This window comes from Pristis pectinata, chromosome 15 (genome assembly GCF_009764475.1).
Source record: "Pristis pectinata isolate sPriPec2 chromosome 15, sPriPec2.1.pri, whole genome shotgun sequence".
Classification (NCBI taxonomy): Eukaryota; Metazoa; Chordata; class Chondrichthyes; order Rhinopristiformes; family Pristidae; genus Pristis; species Pristis pectinata.
In genome coordinates, this window is record NC_067419.1 from 32,507,409 (window position 1) to 32,528,654 (window position 21,246).

Here is a 21,246-nt window from a genome sequence, read left to right on the forward strand (position 1 = left end):
GAGCATTGTTGTTATTTTTCTACTATAGTTAGGCCAGGTCTCCAAAGAATAGCGGAAGGCAGGGATCTCTGCACTCAATGGACCATGAAGTCTTGATCTTCAAATATCCTTTTTCTGAATTGACCAAAGGCTATTCTGGTGCATTAAAATGGTGATAAATATTCTTATGAATTTTATTATCAATATCTTCTGGGATGTGGCTCCTGAGAATAGGAAGTGTTCTACATTTACCAAGGTTTTGCTCTTTATTTTTGGAGGGCAGTGTGGTGCAGTGAGGGTATGTTGGTAGATGACCTTAGTTTTACAGATGTTGAGTGTAAGTCTTGACCCAAAACATTGACCATCCCTATGCCTCCACAGGTGCTGCTTGATCTATTGAGTTCCTCCAACAGTTTGATTTTTGCTCCAGATTCCAGAACCTGCAGTCTCTTGTGTCTGTCTGTGTTCTCATCTTTTTGTTTGCTTGAGTGAATCTGTCAGTGATATCCAGGAGTCTAGCCTCCATGCATGTGCAAATGCAAACTTCCTCTCCATACTGCAGTCAACTACTGAGGTTTGGGTAACCTTGGTTTTAGAGTGTAGGCTCTGTAGGCTGAACAGTTTCTAATTAGTTCTGAACATTAGCCCCACTCCCACATGATGTTTGTTGGATAGGTCCAACACTGCAGCAAGAAAGATTGAGAGGATTGTTGGGGCAATATTGCAACCTTGTTTGACACAGGTCTTCACTGAAATTGGTTCCGTTATAGACTAATTTGTTAGTAACATGTCTTGCATGCCATTGCAGAACAAACATGAGATAAAGACAAACTTCCATGGGCAGCTGAATTTTAGGAGGTAATCCACAGTACATCTCGATTGGTGAAGCCAAAACTTTAATGAGATTGAAGAAGGCCATATACAGTGACTGTTGCTGCTCTCTGCTTTTATCTCAGAGTTGCCATTAAGTGAAGTTCATGTCCACTGTGCTTATAGATGGATAGAATCCACACTGTGATTCGGGGGGGAAGCTCTTTGACCACTGGGAGGAGATAGTTTAAGGTGGACTCTGGTGATAACTTTCTCTGTGGCAAGTAGCAGGGAGACCTCTCTCTAGTTACCACTGTTGGATGTCTACTTTCCTGAAGATGGCCACAATTGCAGTATCTCTAAGCTCCCCTAGAATATTTTCCTGTTTCCAGATGTGGAAACTGGGAATGTGGATTTTGTGACTGAAGCTCTTCGCTGCTGAGTTTTAGGATTTTCAGTGGGGACACCATCTGTTCCTAAGGATCTTATTGTCTTTGAGTTGGGATGAAAAAAAGGAACTCGTCTGTTGAAGTCCGTTCAAAGAAATGTTGAAATGAAAAATAACTTCAATATTTAGTGCCATGCAATTATGCCATCTAAAATTTTATTAAATACACTTTGCTTTTCATGGGTGGATGAGACCACATAAAACATAAATAATAGCTTTATGATTTACTGCATGTGTAATGCAAGGGGAAAAGACCTTACTGAAGAGATTTATGAGTAGTACTGTTTTTTAATTGCTGAGGTTCTCCTGTTGTAGTGGTGAGAAAACTGTCAGCGTTTACTGTCATTATATTCTTCTCCATCTTAGGCAGTCCCTTGGGATTGAGGGTGATTTACATCGCTCTGCTTTTGTGGATTCTGAAGTGGCTAATGAGGCAAATTAAAGAACTGCAGAATCTTTAACAGATTGAGCAAGAGTGGGTGATGGGGCAGATAGGTGGGTATTTCTGAGCCAGTGTACTTCTTCCACCACTGAGCTTTTGTATGTTCCAAGACCTGACCTTGAAGTTCTCCATCCTGAATGCCCCTTCTGCACTCTGAGTGGCCATGTGCCAGAAATTCCCAGGAGTCAGTGGGAATGTTGCATTTCTTCAAGGAGGCTTTGAACCCATCCTTGAATCTTTTCCTCTATCTTCCCCTATGAATCCCATCCCCTTACAGAGCTGGGAAATAGTGTCTCTTTTGGGAGAGTGGTGTTAGGCACATAGATAACAGGGCTTGCTCATCTTAGCTGATTGAGTGTAGTTTGGGACTCAGCACTGGAGATGTTGGCTAGGGGGAGAATAAGATAAGATCTTTATTAGTCATATGTACATTGAAACACGCTGTGAAATGCACCTTTTGCATCGAGTGTTCTGGGGGCAGCCCACAAGTGTTGCCATGCTTCCGGCGCCAACATAGCATGCCAACAACTTCCTAACCCATACGTCTTTGGAATATGGGAGGAAACTAGAGCAGCTGGAGGAAACCCACGCAGACGCGGGGAGAACATACAAACTCCTTACCGACAGTGGCCGGAATTGAAGCTGGGTTGCTGGTGCTGTAATAGCATCACGCTAACCACTACACTACTGTGCCTGCCCCCTACACTACCATGCCTGGATATTGGATCACCTCTGCTTCCAGTGAATTTGAATAATTTTACAGAGATAAATTTGATGGCTTTTCCTGTGTCTTAAGATGCCTGCTTTAGGTGGTCTAGGTCCAAGAACCATGTAGAAAGGTGGGGATCGTTGCTGCCCAGTAGACCATGAGTCTTGTACCAGGTCTGGGGTCTTTCCCTGAATCACGCAAAGTCTGATCTGGTACACTGAAGGTGGTGATTAACTTCATTATTCAGAGTATGCTCCCAAGATGTGTGAAGTGGTCCAAGTTTTTATTCTTGGAAGGTAGGTTGGTGCTTCAGGGTCCTTTGCCTTGAGGATATTAAGTGTAAGGGCCACCCTCTCATATGCTTCAGTGAAAATGTTGACAGTGTCTTTGAGCTCAGTCTCCAAGCATGTGCAAATGCAAGCATCATCTGCCTAATACAGCTCAACTTCTGAGGTTTGGATAACCTTGGTTCAGGAGTGTTGTTGTCAGGTAGCTTCCTATTAGTTGTGAACATTGGCAAGGTTGTTGGAGGTGAGATACAACATAATGGCAAGAAAGATTGCCCCAGTATTTTTCTCAATGACACAGCCTTGTCCAACTGCAGTCTTCACTGAGATTGATTCTTTTGTAGACCCCTAGGTTAGTATCATGGCTTACAACTGGGAGCAAGTACAAGATGCAGATGATCTGTGGGCAGTTGAATTTGTGGAGGGTGTTCTCATTGTTGATGGAGTCAAAGGCTTTAGGGAGGTTGAAAAAGTGCTGAAAAGTGGTTGGTTCTTCTCCCCACATTTTTCTTGGTATTGTGTGTTGAAGATCATGTCCATTGTACTTCTAGATGATTGGGGTCCACACTGTGATTCAGGGAACAGCTCTTCAGCCACTGGGAGAAAGCAGCTGAGAAGGGCCTTGGCCATACCTTTCCCTGTGCAGCCAGCAGGGAGACCCCTCTATAACTACCACAGTCAGTCTTATCTCCTTTCTTGAAGAGTGTCACAATTACAGCCACTGGCATATTCTTTTCATCCCAAATGTGGGTGATGAGGCTGTGAATTTAGAACTGAAGCCCTTCATTGCCAAGTTTTTGGATTTCATTATAATGTAAAGTTGTCAGCACTTTTAATTTTAGTGGCCAGTGTTTAATATGGATATCCCAAAGCTTCTGTCAGAAATTCCCCGCTCCTCCATAGACCTAGTCACCAATGGGAGTAAATGATCTGACAGCAAGTTAAGGTAATTGTGAGCTAGTTTCACTGTAAATACCTGAAAATGTTACATTTTATTACATGAGATGTGAGTGAGCTTTTAATCAGCAAACTACTTAATAATTACTGCTGAGCAATCTCACTAGCCTGATAATACGAATTTTCTATATGTAGATTGTAGTTCGCTCATTAAATGTATATTTATCAATTTAAAACGTTTATTATATTTCAGTTTCCACCTTAACTTGAGTGTATGTTCCAATCTTTATTATGTGTTCTGTAAACTTTTAAATACAGATTTTTCAGTCAATAGTTTTCAATTCCTGGTTTGCTGTCAATGAGAATTGTCTGTACTCAGGCTATTCAGACAGATTGATTATATCAAGTTGCTAATGCCAGAAACCTCTTGAACTAATGACTCTCAGATAAAGAAAAATGATAAAGGAAGTCCACACCGTAGAGATTGATTGTTTTTTGTAGACCGCCAACCTTAGGGTCAGCAGAGAGTAGAGTCACCATACACCATGAAATCCAGTTCATTGTTCATTGAGTCATGCAGCATGGAAACAAATCTTTCATCCCACTGACTCTGCACTGACTACCAAGCACCCATTTATATTAATCCTAAGTAACAGGAAAGGAACACAGGGGTGTGGATTACTTGAAATTGGAAAATTCAGTGTTCACACCATTGGGCTGTAGGCGACCCAAGTGGAATATGTATGAGATGTTGTTCTAATTTGCATTTGGCCTTCCGCTTCAAAAGGGCATCAATCATACTGGTGCCCAAGAGGAGCAGGATGAGCTGCCTCAACAAGTATCGCCCTGTAGCACTCACATCTACTGTGATGAAGTGCTTTGAGAGATTGGTCATGGCTAGAATTAACTCCTGCCTGATCAAGGACCTGGACCTGCTGCAGTTTGCCTACCGCCACAACAGGTCCACAGTGGATGCAATCTTACTGGCTCTCCACTTGGCTTTGGAGCACCTAGACAACAGCAAAACATACGTCGGGCTGCTGTTTATCGATTACAGCTTGGAGTTCAACACCATCATCCCCTCAGTATTAATCAACAAGCTTCAAAACCTAGGCCTCTGTACCTCCCTCTGCAACTGGATCCTCGACTTCCTTATCAGGAAACCACAGTCAGTGTGTATTGATAGTAACATCTCCTCACTGACAATCAACACAGACACACCTCAAGGATGCATGCTTAGCCCACTGCTCTACTCTCTCTACACTCATGACTGTGTGGCTAAGCATAGCTCAAATGCCATCTATAAATTTGCCGATGACACCATTGTTGTTGGCAGAATCTCAGATGGCGATGAGGAAGCGTACAGGAGTGAGATAGATTTGTTGGTTGAGTGGTGTCGCAACAACAACCTTGACTCAACATCAGCAAGACCAAGGAATTTATTGTGGACTTCAGGAAGGGGAAGTTGGGAGAATGCACACCATTCTTTATTGAAGGGTTAGCAGTGGAAAGGGTGAGCAGCTTCAAATTCCTGGGCAACAACATCTCAGAGGATCTATCTTGGGCCCAACACATTGATGCAATCATGAAGAAGGCATGCCAGTGGTTCCACGTCACTAGGAGTTTGAGAGGATTTGGTATGTCACCAAAGACTCCAGCAAATTTCTATAGATGTACAGTGGAGAACATTCTGACTGGTTGCATTGCTGCCTGGTATGGAGGCTCCAATGCGCAGGATCAAAAAAGGCTGCAGAGGGTTGTAGACTCAGCCAGCTCCATCACGGGCACAACCCTCCCCACCATCGAGGACATCTTCAAGAAGTGGTGCCTCAAGAAGGCAGCAGCCTCACCACCCGGAACATGCCCTCTTCACGTTACCATTGGGGAGAATGTACAGGAGCCTGAAGACCCACGCTCAATGTTTCAGGAACAGCTTCTTCACCTCCACCATCAGATTTCTGAATGGTCCATGAACAGTACCTCATTATTCGTCTTTTGCACTATTTATTTATTTTTGTAATTTAGTAATTTTTATGTCTTGCACTGTACTGCTGGTGCAAAGCAACAAATTTAATGACATATATCAGTGATAATAAATCTGATTTGATTCACTGTGGCAGTGGGGAAGGTCAAGGACAGACTGGTCGGTGTTGGAATGGGAAAGGGAGTTGAAATGACGTGCAACTGATGGCCATTGTGGATAGAGTGCTGGGGATCTGCAAAATAGTTGCCTAATCTGCGCATGGTCTTGCCAATGTAGAGGAGGCCACATTGGCAATAGATGAGATTGGAGGAGGTGCATGTGAATCTCTGCTTCACCTGGAAGGTTGCTTAGGTCCCTGGATGCTGGTGAGGGAGATGATGTAGGGAGAAGTGTTGCACCTCCTGCAGTTACAGGGGAAAGTGCCAGGGGACAGCAGAGGGTGACTGGGGAGAGATGAGCAGACCAGGGAGTCATAGAGAGTGTGGTCACTGTGGAAAGCAGAAAGAAGGGGAGAGGGGAAGATGTGACTGGGGTGGGATCCTGTTGCAGCTGGTGAAGGATGTGGAGACTAGTAGGGTGAAAGGGTATCTCTATTCTGTCTGGGAGGACGCAGGGTGAAAACAGATATCCATGAAACGGAGGAATCGTGAGTGAGGGCTCCATCATCTATGGTAGAAGGGAAACTATGTTTCCTAAAAAAGGGCATTTGAGAAGTCCTGGAAAGGAAAGCCTCACCTTGACAATGGATGCAGCAGAGAAGGGGAGACTGGAAGAAAGGGATGGCATCCTTACAGGAGGCGGTGGGAGGAGGAGCAATCAGAGTGGGTGAAGGGAGTGGAGGAGTCAAGGTGGTTGATGATGCATTGGCAATTGGAAGTGAAAAGGTTAAGAGAGCATAAAATGTCAGAAAGGGGTGTCCGAGAGGAAGGGGAGTGTTGGAGAATTGAGAATGGGGCATCATTGGGGTTGAGGATTCCTTGTCAGAGAAATAGGCGTGGAGGTGGAGGTGACAGAAGAAGAGCTCGACATCGTGTCAGGCCCAGAACTCACTGAGGTGCGGGTGCAGGGGTACGAAGTGAGGCCTCTGCTGAGGACATACTGCTTAGCGTCATAGATGGGGAGATTGGGGGGGGATGGTGAAGATATGGTAGGGGTTGGAGCTGTGGTGAGGTGTGGTGTCAGAAGGGGTGATGGGAGAGGGAGCTTGGGGTAATATCAGTGTTGGGGAAGAGAAGTCAGAGGGGAGAGAGAAGGGTAGAGGGTGGTTTTGGGGCACTGGGTGGGATAAGAGGGTGGGGGGTGTTGGGGTCTGGACCAGGTTGGGAGGGTAAGCAGGCCCCTCTGGGACATTGGGGGCCTGGAGCTGGGAGAGATTCAGTATGTCAGGAATATGAGGAACCATTGCTTGAGGGGGTGGATTCAATGGAGGACAAAGAAGAATTGCAGACCGTGGCACATTTGAAAAAGAGAGAGGGAGAGAGAGACAGAAGGTACCCATGCATGGTGGAAATGGTAGATTTTATTTTATATTCATTAATAGCTATTGATTGATTTTATTCCTTGAACACCATGGTTCACCAGAAATTAGTTCTTGCAGCTTCTGGCTGATACCACTGATGATCAGGCAGTTTGTTGATTCATCCACAGGGTAACTCATTTTGATGTGGACTCCTGTGTGATTGTCACTCATGAGACCAAGGGTGAATAATCCGATCCACATGGATGTAATTCCACTAACTGTTCCCAGCTCCTCTATGACTGTCCATGAGCTAGGACTTTGTCTCATCAACTGACACACAACCTCTTTTCGGCTTTTCTCTGTCAGTGGGTTGTGGGTAGTATGGGATTTGCACCTGTCATTTCTCCACATGACTCCGTGTCAAATTGGGAATCCTCTGCCTAGATGAAGGGTCCTGACCTGAAACATTGACTATCCCTTTGCCTCCACAGATGTTGCCTGACCCAGAGTTCCTCCAGCAGTTTGTTTTTTGCTCCAGATTCCATTGCTTGCAGTCTCCGTTCTCAGCCTTAACTCCTCCACTCCACTTTCACTGTCCACTTCAAACAGAGTCACATTCATTTCAATAATCCTGTCTGGGCAGGCTTCTACATTCTCAATGTCAAATAGAGGGACCTAGGAGTACAAGTACATGGTTCCCGAAAAGTGTGTCACAGGTAGACAGAGTGGTGAAGAAGGCTTTTGGCACACTAGCCTTCATCAGTTAGGGCACGAAGTATAGAAATTGGGATATTACTTTGTTGTACAAGACGTTGGTGAGGACGCATTTATAAGATATCTTTATTAGTCACATCGAAACACACAGTGAAATGTATCTTTTTGCATCGAGTGTTCTGGAGGCAGCCCGCAAGTGTCGCCACACTTCCGGCACCAACATAGCATGCCCACAACTTCCTAATCAGTACATCTTTGGAATGTGGGAGGAAACTGGAGTACCCAGAGGAAACCCATGCAGATACGAGGAGAACGTACAAAATCCTTACAGACAGCGGCCAGAATTGCTAACCGCTACACTACCGTGCCTGCCCCTTGCAACATTGTGTTCAGTTTTGGTCACCCTGCTATAGGAAAGATGCCATTAAACTGAAAAGAGTGCAGAAAAGATTTATGAGGATGTTGCCAGGATTCGAGGGACTGAGTTATAGAGAGAGTGTGAGCAGGCTGGGACTTTATTCATTGGAGAGTATGCATTATGAGGAGAGACTAAGGGAGCTAGGGCTTTACTCTTTGGAGAGAAGGAGGATGAGAGGAGACATGATAGAGGTGTACCAAATATTATGAGGAATAGATAGAGTGGACAGCCAGTGCCTCTTTCCCAGGGCACCAATGCTCAATACAAGAGGTCATGGCTTTAAAATAATGGGTGGGAAGTTCAAGGGAGATATCAGAGGAAGGTTTTTTACCCAGAGAGTGGTTGGGGCATGGAATGCGCTGCCTGGGGCTTTGGTGGAGGCAGGTACATTGGTCAAATTCAAGAGATTACTAGATAAGCATATGGAGGAATTTAAAATAGAGGGATATGTGGGAAGAAGGTGTTAGATAGTCTTAGGTGAGGTTTAAAGGTCGGCACAACATTATGGGCTGAAGGGCTGTAGAACTGTACTGTTCTATGTTTCATGTTTCGAAGGATATGAGCCAAACGCGGGCACGTGGGACCAGTTTAGATGGGTATCTTGGTCGGCTTGGAGGAGTAGGGCTGAAGGGTCTGTGTTGCTCTGTGACTCCACTCGGTACCGATGAGAAGCTTCCGTCCAATTCGCACTTGGCTCCCCGCTCTCAGCAGCTCCGTCTCTAACCCAGCCGGACGCAAAGGGAAACCCATTGGGTGAAGTAAAACCGGTTTATGTGTGCATTCACTTTTAGGTAAGATTCGCTGTGGGGGAAGGTTCGGTTCCCCCTGTTGCCGCTGGGCGGTGTTTATCGAGGCAAAATCCTCGGCGTGACGATAGTACTTTGCAAGATTGGATTCATTGGGAGTCACCGAGCTGCGAGTAAAGTTCTGAGGGAAAAATGCGATTGAGTTCACGGAAAGTGAATAGATTGTCCTTGGCCAGACTTTCGGAGCCGATTCGCGAGGTTGCAGGCCTTAGAGAGGAAAGTTGCAAGCGTGACTGTAGCGGCAGGGCAGCGCAGAGGGCTCGGCTGCCGTGGTGTGGCGCCGGATTTTGGAGCCCGTGGGTCCGCTCGCCATACCTCACCGCGACTCCCCGCTCGCTCCAGAACCCCGGGACCCGGCGGAGGTTTCACTGCTCCCCCAGTTGTCCAGCCGCAGATGCAATTTACGAGGATGCATTTCGCAAATCTACCGAGGAACCAGAAGAGTTTTGGAGCGAATGTGCCCAAGAGATTGTCTGGTTTAAACCATGGCAAAAAACTCTGGATTTTTCAAATCCGCCTTTCGTGCGTTGGTAAGTACTTTTAACAAAAAGAAACCCCGTAAAGTCTGGATATCCCGGATTCTGCACTCGCTGTTGACGAGGCAGCCGGGAGATTGCTGGACACAATGGTGGGTGTTTCACTGTTTCCCCGTTTCCCGAGTGGTTTGCAAGCCCGAGGTGAAAGTGGATGTCGCAAGCGGCACAAATTGGTTAAACCACGAACTGGCAGAACGGGCAGGAAATTCAAGATGCTTTCACTGCTCAGGTGGCAGCTCTGCTGATTTCTGTAATCCAAGGAGGTGGACCAAGATGAAGAAAATGGGAGGTCGAACACTCCTAACTCTTAAACACGCTACATAAAGTGAAATCAAGACTATATGCGCCTGAAATTAAAGTGGTTTGAAATATAAACAAAAAAGACACTTTTAATTATCAAGGAACAATAGCCGTCATATATCAGACGTTTTTAAAAGGCAGTTATTCAGCAAAAAGTATTTCCAATTACGCCATTAAAACTGCCGACAGTTAGAGCTACCGCCTCACAACTCCGGGGGCCCGAGTTCAATCCTGACCCCGGGCGTTGGCCGTGCACGGTTTCCATGATAATCCCGTGACTGCACGAGTTTCCCCTGGGTACTCGCTGTTCCGCCTGCATCCCAGAGATGCTAATGGGTTAACTGTAAATTAGCCCGCAGAGCAGTTAAAGAGCATCGACTGAGTTGAAGGGCATGAAAGAATGAGTTGCATGTCAACGAGGAAATAATAGGATAGTTGCATAAACCCTTTGGGACAAATGGCTTCATGTGCTGTAGTAAGTGAGTAAGAATCCACTTACTGGCAACTGTCCGAATCAAAATTGGATGGCATCCTTGATGTCACATTCACCTCCGAGATGAGTTACGGACCACGTGTTGCTGGTCTGTAACTCATCTCGGGGTTGAATGTGATATTTCCGTAACATCATACTACTCCAGCCTCATCCCAGCTAAGCTGCACCTTCAGCTAGACTATTCCATTTTACTTGTGGCCGGCCTCCTTTAATTAAATTTTGATCATTGCAGTACTGGCATCCATGTCCCAGCGTGGACCAAGTACTTTTGACCCTCACCCCATGCTTGTGGGTCTGCATTTCACTTTGGCTTTAACAAAACCTTGATTTAAAAATTCTCACTTTTGTTTTCAAATTTCTGCATGACGTTACACTCTATGTCTTTAATTTCTTCCAGTGTTAGAAACCTCTGACATATCTGGACTTGTATTACAAGTAAATCACTTTACCATCACTGGCTACCATGCCTTTGGTTAATGACGTAAGCTCTGGAATTGCTTCCCTAAATCTCACAGCCTCTTCCTCTCTTTCTGTCTTTAACATGCATCTCTTTAAGTTATAGCTCTGACCAAGCTTTTGATCCTCTGGGCTGATTTTTCTTTTGTGCCAAGCTGTCATGTTTTGTTTGCTGATATGCTTGTGAAGCTGCTTGGCACATTTTATTATGTTTTGGTGCAATTAGCAGTTGTAAAAACCCAGTCTCATGTAACACAAAATCACTTCCTATATTGATTACATCTGCAAGGATTGCAACAGCTAACCCTGTGGAAGATCACAGACAGCAGCTTCCAGCTTTTTTGTCTTTAATGTTGCTGTCTGTATAATTGAGTAGAGCTGGTGACGGTGATAGTCTTGTTGTCATTGCAACTGCAGATTCTTGGTTAATTTGTCACATAATCAATGGCACTTGTATAAATAATTTGGAGTCAACATGTGGAACCCACAAGTTTAGAGTTGTCCACTAAGATGATATATTTCCTTGTATTTTAAACTTTCCTTTTTACAGATGTTAAAACACCTTGCTTTTGAAAGATACTATTGATTCTGTTTCCATCAGTATTATTCGTAGGATAACCTAGCTTTTCTTCTTACTGTTGTTATTGATGGATATAAGCATTGCAGGCAAGACAACTATTTATTTCTTGAAAAGATGATGGCAAGCTGCCATCAGTGGAGATTTTTTACCTTTGTATCTCCCATACAGAACAATCAAATTACCACTGAATTTACCCAGAGGATACAAGCCAGGACAGTATCTTCAAAGGGTCTATTGCTGAAGGACCATCTACTGACCCAGCAATAAATAACACCTACTAAACATTTATGTGCAGTTTAACTGAGTTAAATAGAAAGCTTCTGAAGAGCTTGTCTTTCTCCTGTATATTTCAGGTTTGTTGATGGTGAACTTAATGTGTGCTATAATGCACTAGATCGTCATGTTGAAAATGGGCAGGGAGACCAAGCTGCCATCATTCATGACAGTCCGGTCACTGGGACCACACAAACCATTACTTACAGAGAAGCTTTGGAACAGGTAATGCAGACTTCTCACTAAATTGAACTTAATTGTGCTTTGATGCCACAGTTGTTGCCTTCTGGTGTTTGCCTTAAAGACCTTCAGGACATTTCTCCTTGCTCTTTGACCCTTATCTTACCTATGTGCTGTATTCTCACTTTCCTTTCTAAATATTCCTGTTCTGATCTGTAGGTAGTTCTTCCTCATTCAGCCTTGTGTTACGGATTAAGTTGGTATTTGGTGAATGTCCCTTTAAGACATAGCACAGTTGTGTGTGTGTGTGTGTGTGTGTGTGGCGTCATTACGACAACAACAGGAGATAACGACGTGCTGATGTTTTGGTTCAGTCAGAAAAGAGAGAGAGGGAGAGAGACACCCTGCCTGCTGGTCTCTGTATCGATGGATGAAAAACAGTAACTGTGTCTGTCACTACAATCCACGTGTGGATTTATGGAGTAATCCAATGGAGTCCACTTTGTCATTAACCTGTAGAAGGAAACAGGTATTTCTGTGGACAGCCATGTCTCGAATGCCTTTCGGGGTGACAGGTACTTCGGAACAAAGCAGTGGAGATCATCAGTAACTGAGGTGTCGTATGGGTTCCATCGTGGAACATTTGGATTTTGTAATTTCTTTCTATTCTCTTTCTACATGTTCTCTTCAGTCAACGGTGGTTTTGCAAAAGCCTTTGCTCACGTTTCACCTTATGGCTTGCTGGACTGAACTTTGAGAACGATTCCTGGAGTTTGGGAATTTGCCATGCACACACACTTCGAGTTTAGTTTTTGGGGGTAATGTTTAATATCTAACATTTTAATTTTTTTCTTTCTTATTATCGTAAGTGGTTATTAACAAAATAGTTTCTAACACTTATACGTGACTCAGTGTGTTTCTTTTGTTGCTGGTATGTAACACTTGAATCTGTATGGATGGGGCAAAGCAAGCTCAGACTTGTAGAGCAGCAAAACTAAATTCTTTTTAAAAATGTATTAAACCCAAGTAACACTACTGCTAAAACAATGTGAATACTACAGATAACATAGCGTAAGATATTACAGGAAACTATAAAAGACATTTGATATAAGATTATATGATAAGAAGTGTTACAAAGTATAATAAATGACTACCTCTTGTTGCAGCTTTCGCACTCCTAACAATATTACACTGATTTTTAACTCTTAACTAATTATAATTTAAACTCCCATGTAATCAGCTCTAACTCTGATTCTGAACTCATCTCATCCTAGTGTTGGCCCCCATCTGTGCAGGTTGATCAAACCTGCCCACAGTTTCTTTGCAGAACTGCCATTTCCTGTTTTATAATGGCTTTGGCCCACACTGGGCTCCTTTTTATCAATGTCTCCAAGTCATAAACACCTTCCCTGCAATGATGCTCACCCCATCAGAACACACTTTTCTTCATGCTCTTACATAAGTGATGATTCTGTCACAGCCATTTACTTCCATATTGTCCAATCCCTATTATCCTCTCTCCTCATCCCAGTTGATCAATATTCAAATCCTCTCTATTTCAAGTTGTCCCACTTGTACTCGAAGAGGTTTTGATACCCTACCTCCCATAAAGCGTGCCAATGAACATTAGATCTCTGTGGTTCCTTGCACGGATTACTGTATGCTTGCCCCTGTATTTACCAGATATTCCCCTTTCTTTCCTTTTGCAATCAGAACTGGTTGGTCTTCCATGGCTGTTCTATCTAATTGGGCACAGGTATGATAGTCAGATATTACAACCCCATCTTTCTTCAATAGGTGCTGAAGGTGCTGGTTTTGGTTCCTCTCCATCTCCTCCTCGGGCTGGATTGCCTTTACCTGCAATCAGGCTGACCACCTTCTTTAAGACTTGGCCTAATTGATCTATCAGAGACTGTCCACCACTTGACTTCTTGCTTTGTCCATCCCAATTATTTGGTACACAACAATCCTGAGCTACATGTTTTGCAAGTATGAACAGGTCCAAAGAACCTGTACAGGTGGAGAACAACACCAGGGTGAGTTGTCCCAGAATCAAAGTTAAATTGCTTATGTGGGAGTTGAACCTACAATAAGTTAAGAGTTAAAAGCTGTATGAGATTGTTAGACCACAAAACTGAAATATAGTTAGTAACATTTCTTATTGTATCTTGTATGTATGTTGTGGTTTCCTGTAAAATCTTATGCTGTATTATTTGTAATATTTCACATATTAGCAGTAATGTTACATAGTTTCAGTAAACATGTCAAAGAAGTTCTGAGTTGTGCTGTTCTATGAGACTTGGCTAACTTTACTCTACCTGGGTTAGTAGTCCTTATTCAATGACGCTATCTCAGTGTCTGAGCCCAAAATGATGTTGAGCTCTTTTTCTGCAGCCTTTGCCTCTCTGCTTATTTCTTTAGCTAGGAGTCTTCATTCCAGACTGTAGACCTTTTCTTCCATCTTTAGAATTCCCATTGCACTAAGACTCATCCCCCTGGCTTGTTGTCCTCCAGATCTATCCATCAGATATTGCTGATATGACATCATTAATTATTCCATTCACTGGAACAGATTTCCCCCTGACCTTGCAGCACTCTGCTCACTAAGGACCTACTACAACATTGCTATGAAGCTTGCTGACATGGGCATTGCTGTTGTTGTTTGGCTAACTAACCTCGACCTTACAAAGGCTGCACATCAGCTCTCGTACCTCCCTCTTGGTCATGACCCCACCACTGAACATCAGGATATTATCTCCCAGGTGGTCACTGACTTCATTTTCTCTAGAGATCTTCCTTCCACAGACACAAGCACGTCCCAACTGTGTACAACCCTCTCCTATCTCCTCTCCAAGGTCCACAAACAGGCCTATTGTTTCAGCTTGTTTTAGTCCTATGGAACTTATTTGTTTCTTGACTATTTGTTCTTTCTCCCCTTATCTAGTGTCTTCCCAAGTATATCTGTGGCACCTCTAACATCCTCTGATGCAGTTTCCTGTTCCAATTTCACCATGGAGATCCAATCTCCCTGCACCTTCATCACCATAATGATACAGCCACAAACTGTTAAGAAATATTGGGCTTGCAGGGACAGGTACAAAGGTAGACTACACTCATAAAAACGGGGAAGGTTGCCTTATATCACTATCTTTGTCAGTTTCTCCTTTGTTCTATCTGCCTCTGGCCGGGCTTGAGGGCTTGAGACTTGATAAGGGGAATACGAGGTGAATTACTTTCTCCAGTTGTCTTTCTGTGCTCTTCTCCAGCTTTCCTTGTGTGCTTCCTTGATATCCCTGCCCCAATGGAACATGAATTTAATACAATTTCTGTGATTGCTGTGTGTTTGTGATTCTCGTTATTTGATACCAACATTTGTAAGTGATGAAAAGAGGCTGAGGACCTTCCTCTGTTGGGTATTGACTTTGGTGAATCCTTTATGAAGCACCTTGGCTATTCTACTGTGTTACATGTGTGATTTAAAAACTGTTTAGCCTTGCAGCTTTTCAGGAAACAGTTTCCTGAAAAGCCTCAAGCTCCTTAGGTACTGTCCTCCCTAAAATCGTACCCATAGAACTGCTCACATCACTGTGAGGCTTGTTCCTATCTATGCTATTGGTATTAGTTTATTATTGTCACTTGTACCGAGGTACAGTGAAAAACTTGTCTTGCATACCAATCGTACAAGTCAATTCATTACACAGTGCAGTTACATTGAGTTAGTACAGAGTGCATTGAGGTAGTACAGGTGAAAACAATAACAGTACAGAGTAAAGTGTTACAGCTACAGAGAAAGTGCAGTGCAGGTAGACAATAAGGTGCAAGGTCACAACAAGGTAGATTGTGAGATCAGAGTCCATCTCATCGTATAAAGGAACCGTTCAATAGTCCTATCACAGTGGGATAGAAGCTGTCCTTAAGCCTGGTGGTATGTGCCCTCAGACTCCTGTATCTTCTACCTGATGGGAGTAGGGAGAAGAGAGAATGAGCTGGGTGGGTTGGTTATGCTGGCTGCTTCACCAAGGCAGCAAGAGGTAAAGACAGAGTTCAAGGAGGAGAGGCTGGTTTCCGTGACGCGCGGGGCTGTGTCCACAGCTCTCTGCAGTTTCTTGTGGTCCTGGGCAGAGCAGTTGCCATACCAAGCCGTGATGCATTTTTCTGTGGTGCATCAATAAAAGTTAGTGAGTGTCAATGGGGACATACTGAATTTCTTTAGTCTCCTGGGGAAGTAGAGGCACTGGTGAGCTTTCTTGGCTGTGGCATCTACGTGATTTGACCAGGACAGGCTATTGGTGATGTTCACTCCCAGGAACTTGAAGCTCTCGACCTCAGCACCGTTGATGTAGACAGGTGCACGTACACCGCCCCCTTTCCTGAAGTCAAAGACCAGCTCTTGTTTTGTTGACATTGAGGGAAAGGTTGTTGTCATGACACCATGTCACTGAGCTCTCTGTTTCTCATCTGAGGATGGTGAAAGCACCTATGTTGGCAGCAAAATCCACCCTGTTGTTAACATACAATTGGTGATGTGTTATTTCTATTTGTAGCATATGGAAAACACATTCAGAGAAGAACTTTAAAGCAACTGGAAAGGACAGTGTCATCATTAACCTTGATTCAATCCACACTTTCTGCCAATGTACCAATCTGTTTCTCCCAACAGCACATCTCCCCTTCATTTGGCTATGGTCACTTTTTAAGATCTTTCCATTGTAACTTTGACATCAGAAATGAATATTGGAAATGATAAGGTGTACCATCTGGTAACTCAATTACTATTTATTTATTCATAGTAAAATTTAATTCTGTATTCATTAAATATAATAGCTTTTTGGAGTTGTTCTTCATTTATATAGCTTGCATCTGACAGAAGTTTTATTGCATTATGAAAGTTTTGGGATATTCTATCAAGTTCATCTTTAGTTTTGCTCTCTGAAAGGCAGATGTCTGTAGGGTCTCACCTACATGGGTCATGCTTGTCACCACTGCTATTTTCAAATGCCAATGTTTAGTCTTACCTGTCTGGTAACAGTTTTGTACTGTTGGCTATACAGGGCTTCAATAGTGACAATTACACTGTTCATGGCAGAAGAAAGGTCAATGGATTTTTTGATAATGCAGTTCCTGCTTTGTGGGAGAAGGAATCTCAGTGTTAATGATACTTACTTGCCGATGGGATCATACCTGCAAGCTTATTGCCTTTAATACCCTCTATGATACTCTACCAGGAAAATGCATGGTCTTATAGAGGTCGCTGACTTGGAATTAATTAGCTTAATTCTCTTCTTGCAGCTGTGCATTCCTGTAAACTTGCTAGACATTTAAACACCTGTTTTGATTTGAAATACTTGAATAGCTTACTTGTACTGTATTAATTATCCTTTTGCAATTTTCATTGCTTCTAATATCATGGTGCTGATACGTTTTTTGTGGATCTGTTTCTGACGCATGGCACAATTTGTCAGATGCCTACCTGAAATGAAGCCTCTGAAGGTTTAATTCTCAACTGTGGTCAAGACACAGTCCTGGGCAGCATTAAGTTCCAATAGTCCTCCATTTGTCCTTGTTAGTATTCCACCCTTCTCTTAAAACAAGTCATCCAAGGATGGGACTGCTGCTTCTCCACAGCGTTATATTCTGGATTGAAACAGTTAAGTTGCTCTTTAATTTGGGGCCGATCTCCCACTCAGATCTATATGGATCTGTTGGCAGATATTCCTATAACTAGACTGTTCCTGATCAGAGGCCATAGATAAGCTTTCCACTCAGCAGAATGCTGGCACTGAAATGCCTGCACTAGATGCTGAACTTATCCCTGGTAATGTAAACTTCTGCAGACCCACTTCTCAAGCTGGGAAATGTGTTTGCTGAACTCCTACCCAGTTAACATGGCACAAGTAATGGGGGTGGGGGGCTACAGAAATGAATGGGAGAAACCAGTTGGTAGAAGGAGAGTAAGTAAACATACATAAAATCTTTATGTTTAAGTTTGTTATTAAGTGTATGTGCTTTTTAGGCTTTTGATTTCAAATTTTTTTTAATAAATGTAATGTTTTAATATTTATTTTGATGTTCATGAAAGTTCAATTTGAATGGCGGCTTTGACAGTCAGTGAGCCGGGGATGGTTGGAGATCTCACAAGCTATTGAAGTTGTTCTGTCAGCACAATCCATCATTAGTGCCAAGTGAGGCCCTGTGCTGCCCTGGGCCATGCCAGTGAGCAGCGGATTGGTCCCCAGGTAGAGGACTGTCTTGGACCAAGCTAGGTGAAAATAGAGTGTGGTTCAGAATGTAGCACATGACCTGCCCTTTTTACATCTCACTTATCTGTGCTGGCTGTGGCTGCTTTCCCCTCTTAAGACCATAAGACATAGGAGCAGAATTAGGCCATTCGGCCCATTGCGTCTGCTCCGTCATTCAATCGTGGCTGATTTATCTTTCCCTCTCAACCCCATTCTCCTGCCTTCTCCCCATAACCTTTGACACCCTTACTAATCCATCAACCTCTGCTTTAACTATACCCAATGACTTGGCCTCCACAGCTGTCTGTGGCAATGAATTCCACAGATTCATCATCCCCTGGCTAAAGAATTGGTGTAACTGGGTGGCGCAAGCTCGATGGGCCGGAAGGGCATGTTACCGTGATGTTACCGTGCTGTATAACTAAAGTTTAAAATTCCTCCTCACCTCTGTTCTAAAGAGATGTTCTTCTATTCGGAGGCTGTGCCCGCTGGTCCTAGACTCTCCCACTACTGGAAACATCCTCTCCACATCCAATCTATCTAGGCCTTTCAATATTCAGTAGGTTTCCATGAGATTCTTCCCCCACCGCCCCCCCAATCCTTCTAAACTCCAGCAAGTGCAGGCCCAGAGCTGTAAAACACTCCTCATGCATTAACCCTTTCATTCCCACGATCATTCTTGTAAACCTCCTCTGGACCCTCTTCAATGCCAGCACATCTTTCCCTAGGTTTGGGGCCCAAGACTGCTCACAATACTCCAAATGTGGTCTGACCAACACCTTACAAAGCCTCGGCATTACATCCTTGCTTTTATATCCTAGTCCTCTTGAAATGAATGCTGACATTGCATTTGCCTTCCTTACTGCCGACTCAATCTGCAATTTAAACTTGAGGGAATCTTGTACTAGGACTCACAAGTCCCTTTGCACCTCCGATTTCTGAATTCTCTTCCCCATTTAGAAAATAGTCTATGCCTTTATTCCTTTTACCAAAGTGCATGTTCGTACACTTCCCTACGCTGTATTCCATCTGCCACTTCTTTGCCCATTCTCCCAACCTGTCCAAGTCCTTCTGCAGACTCCCTGCTTCCTCAACACGACCTGCCCCTTCACCTATCTTTGTATCGTCTGCAAACTTAGCCACAAAGCCATCAATTCCATCATCCAGATCATTAACATATCACAAGAAAAGTAGCAGACTCAACACTGACACTGCAGAACACCACTAGTCAGTCAGACGCAGGCAGCCAACCAGAAATGGGCCCCTTTTATTCCCACTCTTTGCCTTCTGCCAGTCAGCCAACCTTCTATCCATGCTTGTACCTTTCTTGTAATACCATGGGCTCCTATCTTGTTTAGCAGCCTCATGTGCATAACCTTGTCAAAGGCCTTCTGAAAATCCAAGTAAACAACATCCACTGCCTCTCCTTTGTCTATCCTGCTTATTACTTCCTCAAAGAATTCCAACAGATTTTTCAGGTGAGATCTCCCCTTAAGGAAACCATGCTGACTTCAGCCTATTTTATCATCAGCTTCCAAGTACACAGAGACCTCATCCTTGATAATGGACTCTAACATCTTACCAACCACTGAAGTCAGGCTAACTGGCCTATAATTTCCTGTCTTTTGCCTCCCTCCCTTCTTAAAGAGTGGAGTGACATTTGCGATTTTTTTTTCTAGTCATCCTGAACCATTCCTGACTCCAGTGTTTCTTGAAAGATCACTACTAATGCCTCCACAATCTCTTCAGCTACCTCCTTTCAGAATTCTGGGGTGTAGTCCGTCCAGTCCAGGTGACTTATCTACCTTCAGACCTTTCAGTTTCCTAAGCACCTTTTCCTTAGTAATAGCGACTAAACTCACTTCTGCCCCATGACATTCTCTTGAATTTCTGACATGTTGCTGGTGTCTTCCACAGTGAAGACTGACACAAAATACTTACTCAGTTTGTCCACCATTTCTTTGTTCCCCATTACTGCCTCTCCAGCGTCATTTTCCAGTGGTCTGATGTCCTCTCTTGCCTCTCTTTTATTTAATATATATTATATTATGTTATTGGCTAGCTTACCTTCATATTTCATCTTTTCTCCTCTTGCTACTTTTTTTAGTTGCCTTCTGTTGGTTTTTAAAAGCTTCCCAATCCTCCAGCTTCCCACTAATTTTTGCAATAGTGTATGCCCTTTCTTTTGCTTTTATGCTGTCTTTGACTTCCCTTGTTAAATTTTTATCCCTTTCTAAACTTTGTCTATCTCTTTATTCTGGAGACTTCAGTAACCTCTCCTGCACTCTCCTTCCCTTTTACTTTATCCATACTTTTCCCGATCTGTTGAACCCACCCTCCCCCCCCCCCCCACCCCCCACTATTTGGTTTAAAGCCCTATCTACAGTCCTAGTTATGTGATTTGCCAGGACCCTGGTCCCAGCATGGTTCAGATGGAGCCTGTCCCATCGGAACAGCTCCCTCCTTCCCCAATACTGGTGCCAGTGTCCCATAAATTCAAACCCACTTCTCCCACACCAATCTTTGAGCCATGCATTTAGCTCTCTGATCTTATTGACCCTGTGCCAATTTGCACGTGGGTCAGGTAGCAATCCAGAGATTATTACTTTCTTGGTTCTGTTATTAACTTAGCCCCTAACTGCTCAAATTCCCTCAGCAGAACCTCTTTTTCCTTGTTCTATCTACGTTGTTGCTACCCACATAGACCATAACAACTGGATCTTTTCTCTCCCACTCCAAATTCCTCTGCAGGTCAGATGAGATGTCCCGAACCTGGGCGCCAGGCAGGCAACACAGCCTTTGGGTCTCTCGATCCTTGCGACAGAGAATTGTGTCTATTCCCCTGACTATACTATCCCCAGTTACAACTACATTTCTCTTCTTTGCCCCCTCCTGAATGGCTCCCTGAACCACGGTGCCACAGTTCGGTTGCTCATCCTTCCTACAGCACCGACTCTCATCCACACAGGGAGCAAGAATCTCAGACCTGTTGGACAAGCTCAAGGACTGAGGCTCCTCCAGCACTGCCTCTTGGATTCCCCCTACCTGCCTCACTTGCAGTCACACCCTCTTGTCCCTGATCACAACCCGAATTTGAAGTAGTTAATCTAATGGGTGTGACTGCCTCCTGAAACACAGCATCCAGGTAGCTCTCCCCCTCCCAGATGCGTCACAGTGTTTGATGCTTAGGTTCCAGGTCATCAACTTTGAGCCCGAGTTCCTTGAGCAACCAGGAC

General features: G+C 43.9%; 1 protein-coding gene across 1 annotated transcript in view; it reads left to right on the forward strand.

Moving 5' to 3' along the window:
* Window positions 1–8,982: 8,982 nt before the first annotated feature.
* The window catches only part of acss3 (acyl-CoA synthetase short chain family member 3), a 64,408-nt gene continuing 52,144 nt past the window's right edge, over window positions 8,983–21,246 (forward strand). Inside the window, exons 1-2 of the mRNA XM_052029822.1 lie at window positions 8,983–9,483; window positions 11,672–11,816. Coding sequence (XP_051885782.1) covers window positions 9,086–9,483; window positions 11,672–11,816 — 543 coding nt within the window. The 5' untranslated portion in view covers window positions 8,983–9,085. The remainder of the gene's footprint in view (window positions 9,484–11,671; window positions 11,817–21,246) is intronic.